The sequence below is a fragment of the Podarcis filfolensis genome (assembly GCF_964270895.1).
Source record: "Podarcis filfolensis genome assembly, chromosome: 13".
NCBI classification, from domain to species: Eukaryota; Metazoa; Chordata; class Lepidosauria; order Squamata; family Lacertidae; genus Podarcis; species Podarcis filfolensis.
In genome coordinates this window covers 4,870,247-4,885,554 of record NC_139615.1, presented here as the reverse complement: position 1 = coordinate 4,885,554, position 15,308 = coordinate 4,870,247, and the positions used below count along the sequence as shown (strand labels likewise).

At 50.4% G+C, this 15,308-nt stretch overlaps 2 protein-coding genes across 8 annotated transcripts in view; both read right to left on the bottom strand.

The window, feature by feature from the left end:
• Positions 1-835: 835 nt before the first annotated feature.
• Positions 836-2,653, bottom strand: LOC310748682 (retinal guanylyl cyclase 1-like; the record flags this gene model as incomplete). Its single annotated transcript, XM_083584528.1, has 3 exons — positions 836-942; positions 1,136-1,310; positions 2,540-2,653. The coding sequence occupies 3 exons, from the start codon at positions 2,651-2,653 to the stop codon at positions 836-838; spliced, it is 396 nt and encodes a 131-aa protein (XP_083440654.1).
• Positions 2,654-3,300: 647 nt separating this feature from the next.
• Positions 3,301-15,308, bottom strand: part of LOC310746769 (retinal guanylyl cyclase 1-like) — a 42,936-nt gene continuing 30,928 nt past the window's right edge. For all 7 annotated transcript variants that reach the window (XM_083580817.1, XM_083580821.1, XM_083580819.1 and 4 more), the window contains 11 exons: positions 14,484-14,640; positions 13,659-13,808; positions 11,948-12,096; positions 11,696-11,859; positions 10,827-11,019; positions 9,704-9,878; positions 9,412-9,510; positions 8,999-9,093; positions 6,950-7,035; positions 6,700-6,826; positions 3,301-5,343 (listed from right to left, as the gene is read on the bottom strand). In XM_083580817.1, coding sequence (XP_083436943.1) covers positions 6,742-6,826; positions 6,950-7,035; positions 8,999-9,093; positions 9,412-9,510; positions 9,704-9,878; positions 10,827-11,019; positions 11,696-11,859; positions 11,948-12,096; positions 13,659-13,808; positions 14,484-14,640 — 1,353 coding nt within the window. In that variant the 3' untranslated portion in view covers positions 3,301-5,343; positions 6,700-6,741. The remainder of the gene's footprint in view (positions 5,344-6,699; positions 6,827-6,949; positions 7,036-8,998; positions 9,094-9,411; positions 9,511-9,703; positions 9,879-10,826; positions 11,020-11,695; positions 11,860-11,947; positions 12,097-13,658; positions 13,809-14,483; positions 14,641-15,308) is intronic.

The following is a 15,308-nucleotide window of genomic DNA, read 5'->3' as shown; positions in this document are numbered from 1 at the left end:
CTTTTATCCATCCTGAATCTTCCAACACTTCATTGGCTATCCATGAGTTCTATTGTTATGAGAAAGGGAGAACCCCCCTCCCCCGACCAATGGCTGGGATTCCAAAATGTGCGAAAGGTTCCAGGTTTAATCCTCAGCATCTCCATGTGAGGCTGAGAAAGGCGCCGGCCTGAATCCCTGGAGAGCCATTAATGCCACCATGGATCGAAGCTTCATACACAGCAGAGGCCCTGCCACTGAGCTATGGCCCTTCCTCAAATTTCCATTTGTTCCCTAATCTATCGCCTTAAAGTTTGATGGCTTTTTTTATTATTGCCTTTTATTCCTATGTTTGTTGGAAGCCACCCGGAGTGGCTGGGACAACCCAGTCAGATGGGAAGGGTGTAAGAAATATAATATTATTATTAGGTAAAGGTAAAGGGACCCCTGACCATTAGGTCCAGTCGTGGCCGACTCTGGGGTTGCAATGCTCATCTTGCTGTACTGGCCGAGGCGTACAGCTTCCGGGTCAGGTGGCCAGCATGACTAAGCCGCTTCTGGCGAACCAGAGCAGCGCACGGAAACGCCGTTTACCTTCCCACCGGAGCGGTACCTATTTGTCTACTTGCACTTTGACATGCTTTCGAACTGCTAGGTTGGCAGGAGCAGGGACTGAGGAATCCCGTGGCGGGGATTCAAACCGCTGACCTTCTGATCAGCAAGTCCTAGGCTCTGTGGTTTAACCCACAGAGCCACCCGCGTCCCTACAATATTATTATTAGTGGCATCCAAATTGGGCAGACTCCATCCCCAGCAGAAACCCCTCCCCCTGCAGCCCCCCAATCTGGGCCATGGGCTACTCACGCAGTCCTGTGGACTCCATCCGTGAGGCGGTGTTGACTGTGTCCCCAAAAAGACAGTACCGTGGCATCGTCAGCCCCACCACACCAGCCACGCAAGGCCCTGCCGTGGGAAACAGATCAGCCTTGAGCTCAGAGGTTTCTTCAACCTTAATGGCTCTCCCCATCACCTCTCCCCTCCTGCCCAGTTGAGCTCTCTTCAGAAGAGCCAAGTAAGAGTGGATAGGGCCACGAAGTACAGGTGGGCCCCTGTGGCTGGAGGCCATTGCAGCAGCCCTGCCTTCGTGACAGCCTACCTGAGTGCAGGCCGATGCGGATCCGTACTGGCACGTCTGGCATGTGACGCATCTTGAAGGTGCCGACAGCGCTGAGGATATCCAGCGACATGTTGGCGATCTCACCTGCGTGCCGGTTGCCGTTGCGCTTGGGCAGCCCGGAAGCAACCATGTAGGCGTCGCCAATGGTCTCCACCTGTTGGGAGAAGCCAGGTGGAGATGGAGCCCGTTCTCAAGGGAAGAGGCCATGAATTGCCTTCCCACACTGGTTTCCAGCTCAGAGGCCGCAGCCGAACCCAGAGCTCCACCGCGCTGCTGGAGGCAGCAGCTTCAGAAGCAGTCTGGGCTCTTTTAAGAGGAGAGGCTCCACCCACCTAGCTGCCCAGAGGAAGTTGCAGTCCTAGTTAAGGCTCAGTCGGGATTCCCTGGAATGAATGTCCACAAGCCTGCCTTGTCTGACAGCCAGCATGTGTGTGTCACATGGAGCTCTCCAGGGTGCTAACCACCTTGCTACTTTGCCTTTAAGGATGTTGGCCTCTGTTTTATCAGACCTGCATCTATCATCTGAGTTGACTGACCTTTGCTTGACCTGACTTCACCTCCTGGATCCTAAATTTTTACTAGCAATATGTGACTTGTTTATCCCTGGACATATCTATATCTAGCACATTCTCCACTCAGGCTAAGATCCTGTCCCATGCCCAGGACAGGAGCCTAGTAGGGGTTGAGTCCATGAGGAAAGAGGCTCCCCCAGTTGCCAGAGGGCCAGGGAGACCTGGGAAATGGACCCTGAAGAACATCCCCCTCCTGATTATCACTAGGAAGCCGTTCAGGAGCCCTAGAATCAACTTCCCCTCCAACTAACTCAAGGCCCAGCCACTTCCCAGCCAATATGAGTTTCGCTTGGCAACACTAAGCACCCGTGTCGTCCTATCTTCTTTTCTTTCACATCCCTTGGATCCTCCAAGCCCCACCCTTTCTCTGCCTCCTGCCCACAGCGAAGATGGCTGACAGAGCCAACAGGTCTGTAATGGAACCACTATGATTGTAACTAATGCCTTATCTTGGTGGGGAGGGGTGTTGTGTATTGAAGTTCTCACCCTGGCCACCAGGAGTATCGTGTACAGTGGTACCCCGGGATGCGAACGGGATCTGTTCTGGAGCCCCGTTCATATCCCGAAGCGAATGTAACAAGCGACGGCGCATCTGCGCACGCGCGGGTTGCGTTTTGCCGCTTCCGTGCATGCGCTTGACGTCATTTTGAGCCTCTGTGCATGCGTGAGCGACAAAACCCAGAAGTACCTGAAGCGTATGTAACCTGAGGTACCACTGTGCATAAATCCAGCACTGGAGAAAAGAAGCAAAGTGGATGCAGAACAACACCGGGAAAAAAACTTTTGAGGAAAGATGTTGTTGTTCAGCTACCGCCAGAAAACTGGAGTCATCGTTGTACGACACCGGAAGGTGCGTTTGTGGTTTTGTTTCTTCATTGTTAGAATTAACCAGCTGTGCTTGAGAAATATTGCTCGTGCCTGTCATCGTGAAGATCCACTGCCGATCTGACTCTCCTCATCTGTAACAGAGCTGGGTGGATTCCTGCCTGGCCCGCAGCTACCCAGAAACAGGCAGAAACTCAGATGGTGAAGTTTTCCAAGTAGGCAAAATAGTGCAGCTAATAATATTCTTTCCCCAAAGGAACCATTTAGCGCATGGGTAGGCAAACTAAGGCCCGGGGGCCGGATCCGACCCAATCGCCTTCTCAATTCAGCCCACGGATGGTTGGGGAATCAACGTGTTTTTACATGAGTAGAATGTGCCTTTTTATTTAAAACGCATCTCTGGGTTATTTGTGGGGCCTGCCTGGTGTTTTTACATGAGTAGAATGTGTGCTTTTATTTAAAATGCATCTCTGGGTTATTTGTGGGGCATAGGAATTCGTTCATTTCCCCCCCAAAAAATACCGTTCTTCCCCCCACAAGGTCTGAGGGACAGTGGACCGGCACCCTGCTGAAAAAGTTTGCTGACCCCTGATTTAGCGTCTGCCTGCGTGCAGTTGGGCCAGCTCAGGAACACATCCTGACTCCTTGGGAGGACTGGGGGTGAGCCAGTGCTAACTTGGTTTAAGCGCAGAACCCCAACTCCAGTGTAAGCCCCACTTGGGCAGGTCAAATAATCCAATACACCCCTCAGGATCACTAGTCTGGCCCTTTAATTGCAGAGTTCGCACATACAGTCATTTATGGACCAGCTGCAAAGCACCTACTGGGCATCCCCATAGGATACAGATTATAAGGATCGCCTCTGCCATGTCGCAAGGATGCATATATTGTACACATACATTCTTAGCCTCCCCCACAGATGCTACTGCTTCCCCGTATCCTGCCCTCTCAGAGCTGCAAAATAACATTGCAAAAAAACACCATATACATATATAATTAAATAAAATATCCCAATGCTGATAATAAGAATGAAGAAAAAAAGTACAATTTGTACACAGTCTATGAAAATGATAGACAAATTCTGAGGCCAGCCAATCCATGCCCAGTGGGGAAATGGTGATCGATTGCCACTGCCTGCCCCTTTAAGGAAAATATTTTTTTGCCTGGTGACAAATAACAAAAATCCCTTTGAAGAAATATAATCTTATATACATACTGCTCAATTGCATGTGCCATCTCACCACAGGATGACATGTCTTCTGACGGTTTTGCCTGCAGATAGTTTTGCCCTGCGTATTGAGCAAACTTTTGAAATTCAGACAAAGACAGTCAATCACAGATGGCCCCCGAGGATCAATTCCAACAACCCCTTTGAAACCAATTATTTGAATCTGAAGTTGAAAATGAGCCAGGTTTTCGAAGTATCACCTGGGATTTCGGAGGAAAAATTGCTGCCGTGGGTAAATTTATAGCCAAAAACCCTTTTGAAAGCCAATTTCCAACGCTTTTCTGAAACGTAACTCGCAACACACAGGCTGTTTCAAGGGACATCCCATTAAGAAAACTCTTCCGGGGTGCAGAATACTATTCGCAATAGGTTTGTATATCAGAGCAAATGTTTGCAGCCCCATCCCATCCTCAAACTTGCCCCAATTCCTTCTTCATTTCCTTGAATGCTTGGCCAGGCTGCAGAACGTCCAGCTGGAGGCTTAATGTTGAATACTAAATGACATCCCAGAGAGATCCATATTCTCACCCGGGAGATTTGGGGCTGCAGTCAAGATACTCCACACCCTCCTCCCTTCTCCACTCTAAACAGCCCAGTGCCAAAGTATCTGTTTGCTGTTCTTTATTCCTGGTTCTAAAGAAACGTTGGGGCTCAAGGGTTTGTAATACGCGGCCACCCCCTTAAGAAGAAAAGCCAATTTCTGAAAGTCCTGCTAGTCTTCCCATCAGGAAACGCTGTCATCTAGTGGTTAGCTATATGAGCTGAATTCCCAAAGGATGGTTCGCTTGCTTAAACATGGGGCCATGATGAATCTCCAGGCACATCCTGTCTGATAAGGCTCCTCAACCTCCTCCCTCCCAGTTTAATCTCCACATGGAACCTGCCCCCGTTCTCCGAAAAGAGAAGGGGCAGTGAATCTAGGCTGCGCCAAGGCCACTCTGCTACCTGCTGGGTCACTGCCGCATCTACAGACACAAGTCCTTAAGGTGGGGCAGGAAGAAAGCCTGCTCCCTCTAGCCCCAAACATGGCTCCATTTAACCAGATCACCAGGACTGTCCTCTATGGAATCATTCTGCATTGGCCACAAGAAACCATGACAGAGTCCCGTCCCCCGTCCCCCCCGTCGACCCTAATCCACTCCGAAGAAAGCCGCTCCAAAAACAGGCCTCCCTCCACATCCATCCTTCCATTATAGTCTGTGGCAACGGAGATGAGAGAGAAGAATCCACAGCCGTTCTCGGATTTGGCCGGAAGTCCTGCCGCACGCTGGCCACTTTTCGTTTTCCTTTTTGGTTGGAGAGTGAATCCTAGGTTGGCCAAAGGTCCGTTGTGCACCAGATCCAGCAAGAGTGGCAGAGGAAGAGAGAAGAGTGAAGAAAGGGTGAGTCCAAGATGGCCGCGGGCGAAGGAGGCTGCGAGTCCCTTGAGCACCAACTGCGGATTCATCCCCCTTCCAAAGGTCGCTCCTGACTACCTGCCTCGCAGGCTGCGTGAAAGGCCTCATCAGAGTTGGTTAGAAAGCGGCGGCAGGTGCAGGCCACAGTCTCTGTTGCTGTTTGAGCTGCATAAACAGGAGAAACAAAGTTAGGTAAGACCACAGAAGCATAGAGGAGCATCTAGTCTAATCCCTTGCAGTGCAGGAATATGTAGCTGTCCCTTACGGGGATCGAACCCACAACCTGGGCATTGTCAGCAACACACTCTAACCAACCAAGCTACCGTATTTTTCGCTCTATAAGATGCATTTTTCCCTCCTAAAAAGTAAGGGGAAATGTGTGTGCATCTTATGGAGCGAATGCAGGCTGCGCAGCTATCCCAGAAGCCAGAACAGCAAGAGGGATCGCTGCTTTCACTGCACAGCGATCCCTCTTGCTGTTCTGACTTCGCTTTGCTGGAGAGGCGCTGCGTAGAGAGGGAGAGAATTTTTTTTTCTTGTTCTCCTCTAAAACTAGGTGCGTCTTATGGTCGGGTGTGTCTTATAGAGCGAAAAATATGGTATCCAGTTGATCGAAAGTGTGAAATGCCCCGGAGCAATCCACTCCACTATGGGGTGCTCTAGGCCATATCTCTGTGGCCAGAGAGAGAAATAAGCAGGCTGTAGGAAGTCCTACGTTACACTATCCTGTGCTGCAGCATATGTAATCACAGGATCATAGGACTGCGATCCCAGGGCCATCTAGCCCAAGGCCGAGCAATGCAGGAATCACAGCTAAAGAATCCCTGACAGAAGGCTGTCCAACCTCTGTTTAAAAACCTCCAACGAAAGTCAGCCCACCACCTTCCAGGCATTAGAAGGGAAGAGAGAACACACAAGAATCCGAGACCATATAACACCGGTCTTGAAAGACCTACACTGGCTCCCAGTACGTTTCTGAGCACAATTCAAAGTGTTGGTGCTGACCTTGAAAGCCCTAAACGGCCTCAAAGGCCCAGTATGCCTGAATACCCCCATTGTTCTGCCCAGACACTGAGGTCCAGCGCCGAGGGCCTTCTGGCTGCGAGAAGCCAAGTTACAGGGAACCAGGCAGAGGGCCTTCTCGGTGGTGGCACCCACCCTGTGGCACGCCCTCCCACCAGATGTCAAAGAGAACAACAACTAGCAAACTTTTAGAAGACATCTGAAGGCAGCCCTGTTTAGGGAAGCTTTTAATGTTTAATAGGTTCTTGTATTTTAGTGTTCTGTTGGAAGCCACCCAGAGTGGCTGGGGAAACCCAGCCAGATGGGCGGGGTATAAATAATAAATTATTATTATTATTATTATTATTATCCTTTCTCCACACCCCTGAAGTAACAGGAGGAGTCAGGGAAGATCACATTTTGCAAGGATGGGAGAGGAGCTCAAAGTCTCTTGGAGGCAGAGGCTGGGCAGGCAAGTCAAGGGCACACGCTTTACTCCCCCATCTGTTCCAGCCTCACCTCCATCACAAGTGGGCTCATGTTAACATGGCTGCTCTCTGGCTACGCATTCCCTCCGCGTGCTTTCTCTAGCTTCTTCCTTCGGTCTTCTGGGATCTCGTGCATGCTTATCCCGTGGTTGCTGGCCCTGGAAGCAGAGAGGAGAAACAGGGGGTTCGTGTGGAGAAGGGGGCCGTGTCCCCCAAGAGCCCAGAGCCCACCCTATTCTGTCCCAAAGCCGGATGTTCTGTTCCTTGTCCTCTGAACTCACCCTGGCTGTAGGTCAGGGGGGGTGGGGATAGGTTTGTTGAAGCCCGCGCGGCCTGTGAGCCAAAATGTCTCTTCAGTGCCTTTTCCCTGCGGAGAAAAAGAAAGAGGCTGATGCGGGTGCGAGGACATGTTTCCAGTGAAGCACCAAGAGCAGCAGCCCCCCCAAAAATCCTTGCAACAGGTGACACCAGAAGCACTTTGCCAACTTCACCGACACAGCAGTTCCCAAGGCAGGTGCTACCTCCCCTTGGGCGAGGGGGCAGTGGGATTACCTGGGGGGGGGCTAAGAGGCAAGGGGGCAGCAGTGGGCTAAGAACTTACTTCTAAACCACCTCTTAATGGTTCATGCCCAGGTGAGGGAATAACACCTTAAAGAGAAATGTAGCCAAGAGAGATATACAAGCTTTGCGTCCCAGTTTATTAAGAGATAAGCGGCAGCATTTCCAAACCAGGAGTTCAGAGGATCACCAGTTAGGAGAACTGTGTCCGAGGCACATTTTAACACAGCTTGCATGGGGTTTTCAGAAACATACTGGTTTTAGCTCATATAATGCATACGTGAAAGGTCAGGGAGCTAAAGCTGTCTTGCTTCTCTTCGTTATCCTCTTTCGCCCATTACCTTGGGTGCGCCGGTCTCTCGATGCCTTAGACCATTCATTTCACACACTTACTGTCTGTCTTCTTGATAAGCAGACATTCAAAAAGTCCTTAACATACCTTCCCCCCTGGGATAACTGAAGGCAAGAACAGCCTATCACATAAACATTCTGTTGCTACACTATGCAAGCAGCACTCAGATATACAGGGTGGGTCAGGGCTGAGAAGTCCAGATAGCACAAAAGTCATTAGAGCATTGATACACAGGTTCCATTACAGAGGGTAAATGCAGGGGTTAAAAAAGCACATACATTTTATTCAGTGCTAAATTCTATAAATTCTATTAAGTGCTAGATGGGCTAACTAATTTCATAAAACAAAGGAGGCACTGCAGGTGTAAAGGACTATCATCTTGAAAAGCTGGTTGTCACTGGAACAAGTTAATCCATTTTGCCAAATTAAATACACTACTTAGTTGTAAATCAATTTTGAATAAATGTGCAATCGATGGTTACGGTTTTGAATTCCATTGTGCTCTTATCTTCCTTAGTGGGTTGTGCAAACGGCTATTCTGAACAATGCTTTTTATAGGGTAGGGTAGGCGGCAATGGGGATGGATTTATGCACCGGGGTGGGGGAGGCAGTGGCCCCAAACAGTTTGGGAACTGCTGATCTAGCAGTTCCAAAGCACACACAGGTGTGTTGCCCACACTGGGGCTGCTCTGTTTGCTTCCCTGCCAGAGAAACCATCACCCATGGACACACATGCAAATGAAGGGGGCGTATCTTTTGCTTGCCAGAGGGCGCCCCCCTCCCCCATTCTAGGGATTCGGGTCTGTTCTGCATCCTCTGGGTGGAGCTTTGACCAGAGATAGGAATTGGAGGGTCCTTGCAGTCAGAAGACGCCCCTGAGGAGATTTCACCCCTCCCATATTCAAGAATCTGCTGATGTTCTCTGCTGATTCTCCAGAGAGGAGGGGGAGGTTTCTGCTCTCTACTTATTCCACTCCAGCCTCACATCAAAGAGAGAGAGAGAGACTGAGTGTTAGAGAGAGATTGTGTGTATAGATAAGGTTGCTGCTAAGAGCTGCTGCAGACATTCAGTGCAGTTCAGCGTTTTCGCTTAGACCTCATTTAGCTCTGTACATAGTTGTGTATTATAGTTGTAGATAGAATAAAAGAAGATATTCTACAGAGCTGCTCTCCGAGTCGTTTATGCTCTGCTATACTCTGCTGTACTCTGCTGTGCGACGACTGTCTTCTTGTTGGAGTGAATCCGGTGCTCACAGCTCTAAGCTGTGAGTCCACAGCACTTTGACCTGTTCCTGTGCAGAAGGTAGTCTCTGGAAGTGCTACCCAGCTCGCCCAGCCCAGTCGGGGTTGAAGTGGATGAGTCCAGTCGGTGGCCCTGGCTCAACGGCGATGCTGACAGCCCCTCCCTTGTCCCAGGTACCTTGAGCTCCGTCTTGCCTCGGAGATCCAGCTTGTAGCCCTCCTTGAGGTCATGTAGGATCTGAACAGTGCGGATGTTGACGTGGATTCGATAAGCTGCAGAGACAACAGCTGGGGGTGAGATGGGGGTGCCTCCGAGAGACATAACAGCATGAATTTGCATTTGTTCCCTAATCTATCGCCATAAAGTTTGATGGTTTTTTTTTTATTATTGCCTTTTATTTGTATGTTTGTTGGAAGCCATCCAGAGTGGCTGGGACAACCCAGTCAGATGGGAAGGGTGTAAGAAATATAATATTATTATTAGTGGCATCCCAAGATGGTCAGCCAAGCTCATCCGAATTGGGCAGACTCTATCCCCAGCAGAAACCCGCTCCCCCTGCAGCCCCCCAATCTGGGCCATGGGCTACTCACGCAGTCCTGTGGACTCCATCCGTGAGGCGGTGTTGACTGTGTCTCCGAAAAGACAGTACCGTGGCATCGTCAGCCCCACCACACCAGCCACGCAAGGCCCTGCCGTGGGAAACAGATCGGCCTTGAGCTCAGAGGTTTCTTCAACCTTAACAGCTCTCCCCATCCCCTCTCCCCTCCTGCCCAGTTGAGCTCTCTTCAGAAGAGCCAAGTAAGAGTGGATAGGGCCACGAAGTACAGGTGGGCCCCTGTGGCTGGAGGCCATTGCAGCAGCCCTGCCTTCGTGACAGCCTACCTGAGTGCAGGCCGATGCGGATCCGTACTGGCACGTCTGGCATGTGACGCATCTTGAAGGTGCCGACAGCGCTGAGGATATCCAGCGACATGTTGGCGATCTCACCTGCGTGCCGGTTGCCGTTGCGCTTGGGCAGCCCGGAAGCAACCATGTAGGCGTCGCCAATGGTCTCCACCTGTTGGGAGAAGCCAGGTGGAGATGGAGCCCGTTCTCAAGGGAAGAGGCCATGGATTCAGGGGACACCTCGAGCCAGGAACAGGGCCTGCTCTGAGAACCAGGCTTTGCTATTCTCCTCTCCTCAGTAGAGTTCCTGATGCCAGCACCTCTCCGGCCTGAAGAGGTCACGTTGCCTTCCCACACTGGGTTCCAGCTCAGAGGCCGCAGCCGAACCCAGAGCTCCACCGCGCTGCTGGAGGCAGCAGCTTCAGAAGCAGTCTGGGCTCCTTTAAGAGGAGAGGCTCCACCCACCTAGCTGCCCAGAGGAAGTTGCAGTCCTAGTTAAGGCTCAGTTGGGATTCCCTGGAATGAATGTCCACAAGCCTGCCTTGTCTGACAGCCAGCATGTGTGTCACATGGAGCTCTCCAGGGTGCTAACCACCTTGCTACTTAGCCTTTAAGGATGTTGACCTCTGTTTTATCAGACCTGCATCTATCATCTGCGTTGACTGACCTTTGCTTGACCTGACTTCACCTCCTGGATCCTAAATTTTTACTAGCAATATGTGACTTGTTTATCCCTGGACATATCTATATCTAGCACATTCTCCACTCAGGCTAAGATCCTGTCCCATGCCCAGGACAGAACCCTAGTAGGGGTTGAGTCCATGAGGAAAGAGGCTCCCCCAGTTGCCAGAGGGCCAGGGAGACCTGGGAAATGGACCCTGAAGAACATCCCCCTCCTGATTATCACTAGGAAGCCGTTCAGGAGCCCTAGAATCAACTTCCCCTCCAACTAACTCAAGGCCCAGCCACTTCCCAGCCAATATGAGTTTCGCTTGGCAACACTAAGCACCCGTGTCGTCCTATCTTCTTTTCTTTCACATCCCTTGGATCCTCCAAGCCCCAGCCTTTCTCTGCCTCCTGCCCACAGTAAAGGTGGCTGACAGAGCCGACAAGTCTGTACCTTATAGACATCATGGGAGCCGATGATGGCATCGAAGAGGGTGTAAAGGTCATTCAGAAGGTCAACCACCTCAATGGGCTCACTCATGGCTGAGATGGTGGTGAAGCCCACAATGTCACTGAAGTACAAGGTCACCTCTTCAAAATACTCTGGTTCCACTGGAGCGCCAGTCTTGAGGGCCTCCGCTACTGAACTGAAGGGGTGACAAGCAGAAATGTCAGCCAGTCTCTCCTTTGGAGAATCAGAAAGCACTTAAGGGTGCCTGTAATTGCAATTAACAATATTTTTAAAAAACAGCTTCCCCCAATTTCTCTGCAAATTCTAACCCAAGCTTAGCAATTCTCACTGCTGACAGAACATATTAATCCCAGCAAAGCAAGGAAGGGGCAGCAAGAAAAATCCTTGCTTCATGGCTCAGAAGGGGGCTCAGAAAAGGGGAGCAATAAAAAAAGATGGGAAACTTTGAGAAAAGCTGAGCGTTTTTTGTTTTACACATTAAAAGAAAAACAGAGAAAGAGCGGTTGGAGAAAATAAATGAGGACCAACCCCCCCCTGAAATAAAGGAGGAGATGAAATAATAGCTAGGGTATAAGAGAACAGATTGAAGGAGAGAAACTTCCAAACAGGTTGTTGCACTGAGCTGAGACAGGAAACGGACTGAGCCTCAACAGGAAGAGAGCAGAAATGTCTTCTGTAGAAGTTTCAGGCATTTCCTGTACCCGACCTGCTAGGTAGGCAACACAACCCACTTGGAGACCTCTTACATGCACAGGTGAACAGGCAATTCCCTCATTCCTAGGAATGTCAGGCCATCAGGACACGCTCTGGTTGCCCCACTTAAGCTCCGCACATAATTTCCACAGACTCACGGGGGCAACATCTGCGTTAACAACTTGTCTGTCTTTTGCTTCTCAACCTCCAGCTCTTCCGTTCGCTCCCGGATCAAGTCCTCCAAGTTGCTGGAGTACTGCTCCAACATCCGTAGCATGGAGTCGATGATGTTTGTCTTCCGACCTTTGTTGATGCTCTTGAACTGCAGGAGAGGGACGGAAGGGGCATTAGGAAGCGATCTCCCTACCCTCTGGGATCCTGGCAAATAGCTACTCGGGAGGCCCACTCACCTGGTCAAAAATCTGGTTGATGTTTGGCCTTTTCTCAGGCTGCTCGCTCCAGCACTGCTTCATCAGCTGAATGCACTCCATCGGGGCTTGGTCTACCGAAACAGAGGGCCGGCAGAGTGGGGGCGGCTTTTCTACTTTCTTGATGATCTCTGTCGGACAAGGAAAACAATTCGCTTCTGTCCTGGGCAGGCCAACTCCTCCCCACTCTGCAATCACTCCATAAACTACCTGCTTCACACAGCACTCTGTGTTTCAGCAGCCAAACCCTACAACAGAGCCTGCCCTCTGCATATAATCAAGACCAGCCACCCTGCACCCTTCCTTAACTCCTGCCATGTTTCTGCTCCACTTGACTCGGGGCCAGCGTGTTAACTCACCTACCCGCCACAGCAACCCTAAAGGTAAAGATAAAGGGACCCCTGAGCATTAGGTCCAGTCGTGGCCAACTCTGGGGTTGCGGCGCTCATCTCGCTTTACTGGCCGAGGGAGCCGGCATACAGCTTCCAGGTCATGTGGCCAGCATGACTGAGCCGCTTCTGGCGAACCAGAGCAGTGCACGGCAACGCCGTTTACCTTTCCGCCAGAGTGGTACCTATTTATCTACTTGCACTTTGACGTGCTTTCGAACTGCTAGGTTGGCAGGGGACAGGAACCCTGCTGAACTCTCAAACCAAACCAATGTGATAGCCACCTTCAAATATCTTAAGAGCTGCCCCATGGAATATGGAGCAAGCTTGCTTTCTCCTGCCCTGGAGGGTAGGACTCAAACCAATGGCTTCAAGTTACAAGAAAGGAAATTCCAACTAAACATTAGGAAGAACTTTCTGGCAGTAAGAGCTATTTGACAGTGGAATGGACTCCCTTGGGAAGTGGTGAACTCTTCTTCCTTGGATGTTTCTAAGCAGAGGTTGGGTGGCATCTGTCATGGATGCTTTAGTTGCGATTCTGGCATTGCAGGGAGTTTAGCTAGATGACCCTTGGGTTCTATGGTTCTAACTTTTCCATATTGGTCATTCCAGCATGACCAACTCCAGAGTGACTCTCCAATCCACACCAGGCAAACTTTGCCATGGAAAAGCAATGTGATAATGCCATGTTAAATGTCATAGTTAAAGCTATGGTTTTCCCAGTAGTGATGTATGGAAATGAGAGCTGGACCATAAAGAAGGCTGATCGCCGAAGAATTGATGCCTTTGAATTATGGTGCTGGAGAAGACTCTTGAGAGTCCCATGGACTGCAAGAAGATCAAACCTCTCCATTCTGAAGGAAATCAGCCCTGAGTGCTCACTCTAAGGACAGATCCTGAAGCTGAGGCTCCAAGACTTTGGCCACCTCATGAGAAGAGAAGAAGACTCCCTGGAAAAGACCCTGATGTTGGGAAAGATGGAGGGCACAAGGAGAAGGGGACGACGGAGGACGAGATGGTGGGACAGTGTTCTCAAAGCTACCAGCATGAGTTTGACCAAACTGCGGGAGGCAGTGGAAGACAGGAGTGCCTGGTGTGCTCTGGTCCATGGGGTCATGAAGAGTCAGACAGGACTAAACAACTAAACAACAACAATGGCATGTTACATGGGATGGGCCCGTTGTTCAGGAGCAGAGCCTCTGCTTGGCATGTAGAAGGCCCCAGGCTCAAAAATAGTTATACAGAGAAGGAAAGGTTGGGGATGGGAGCTAGTCTGTCACCACCAATCCCTGCCCTTTATATACCTTCAGGGGTCATGTCCAGCATGCAATAGGGGGCAGCACGGCATATGACTTCCTGCATAATTATGGAGATACTGAAGACATCTCCCCGGAAAGAGCCTTTCCGCTCCTGGGATGGGTCTCGCAGTAGCTCAGGTGCCGTCCATAACCGGTCTAAAAGGGGGCATGGGAAACAAAAATCAAGCACTTTGAGGTGTCCCCTCCTCCATCATACCCAGCCTTCTCTGCCTTTCATTCCTTGCAGGCATTCTCTATAGCTCCATTGGTCTGCCCCCTTTATTATGGATTCCCTCTCCAAATCTAACAAGGGGAGCAAAACCTGCAGCCTCCTCCAAGGCCAGCGATGGAGACTTCCTCGCTCCTCTCTTATTCAGCCACTGGCTGCTTGAAACACAGTGGATGTCTGTACTTGAGTTCTGCAGCCCCTTGCTAAAAACCTGCTTCCCTGTTAAAATTGATGTGAATAAAGAGTGCAACTTGAAATGTTTGGGCACTGTTTCTCTACAGACACCTGAGATTCAGCCTCCTTTCATAACTTAGAAAATGCAGAGGTGGACGCAATCTTTGCTGCTATCTATATTTCTGGTTGACAGGCTGGCAAAATCCCAGAGGGCTGTTTGCTGCTGAACTCTAATCTATATTGAACGATTCCGTGGAAAAACTGCGCCAGCCAGTAGAGCTATATATGTCACTGCTTTTAAAAAGCATTTCATAGCAGGGAGCAGCAACGACACCTTCCCTGCTTACCAAAGCTCTCTGCAACATACCCCAGACTTTGTATTTGCCTGTCTCCCTTCCCCTTCCCAGGTTCCAACTTCCCCTGCTAACCCTCTGGGCTCGGTGTCTCTCGCGGGATCTTCTGGGCCTCCAACAGCTCATTGTAGCCATGGTCGGTGACCTTGAGGACAAAGCGGCCATCCACCACACAGTTCCGAGACTTCAGCCGCCCATGTGGGAAGTCATGATGGTGGAGGTATTTCATCCCCTGGAGAGCAGAGGGAAGAAAGGGGTGAAGAGTCTGCTCACAGCTCTGCTCTATTGCTTGGATCTCCTCCCAAGAACAGCAGCACCCATTTCTCTCTTTCCTCCCTCCTACTGCCGGGACATCTTCGAAGCCAGCCTTTGCCAACCTGCTGCCCTCCAGATGTTTTGGACTGAAATCCCTACAGCTCGTCCACATTTCTGCTTGCCATGCCTAAAAAACATGGGTCCAGTATACCTGAAGGAGCATCTCCACCCCCATCGTTCTGCCCGGGCACTGAGGTCCAGCTCCGAGGGCCTTCTGGCAGTTCCCTCGCTGCAAGAAGCCAAGTTACAGGGAACCAGGCAGAGGGCCTTCTCGGTAGTGGCACCCGCCCTGTGGAACGCCCTCCCACCAGATGTCAAAGAGAAAAATAACTACCAGACATTTAGAAGACATCTGAAGGCAGCCTTGTTTAGAGAAGCTTTTAATGTTTAATAGACTATTGTATTTTAATATTCTGTTGAAAGCCGCCTAGAGTGGCTGGGGAAACCCAGTCAGATGGGTGGGGTATAAATAATATATTATTATTATTATTATTATCCAAGCAATTTCCCGCTTGCCCCATGCTTTCTAGGCACAGGTCTGAGCAGATTTGCCTTTGTCCTGCTATCCCCTACAAAACCTGTGCT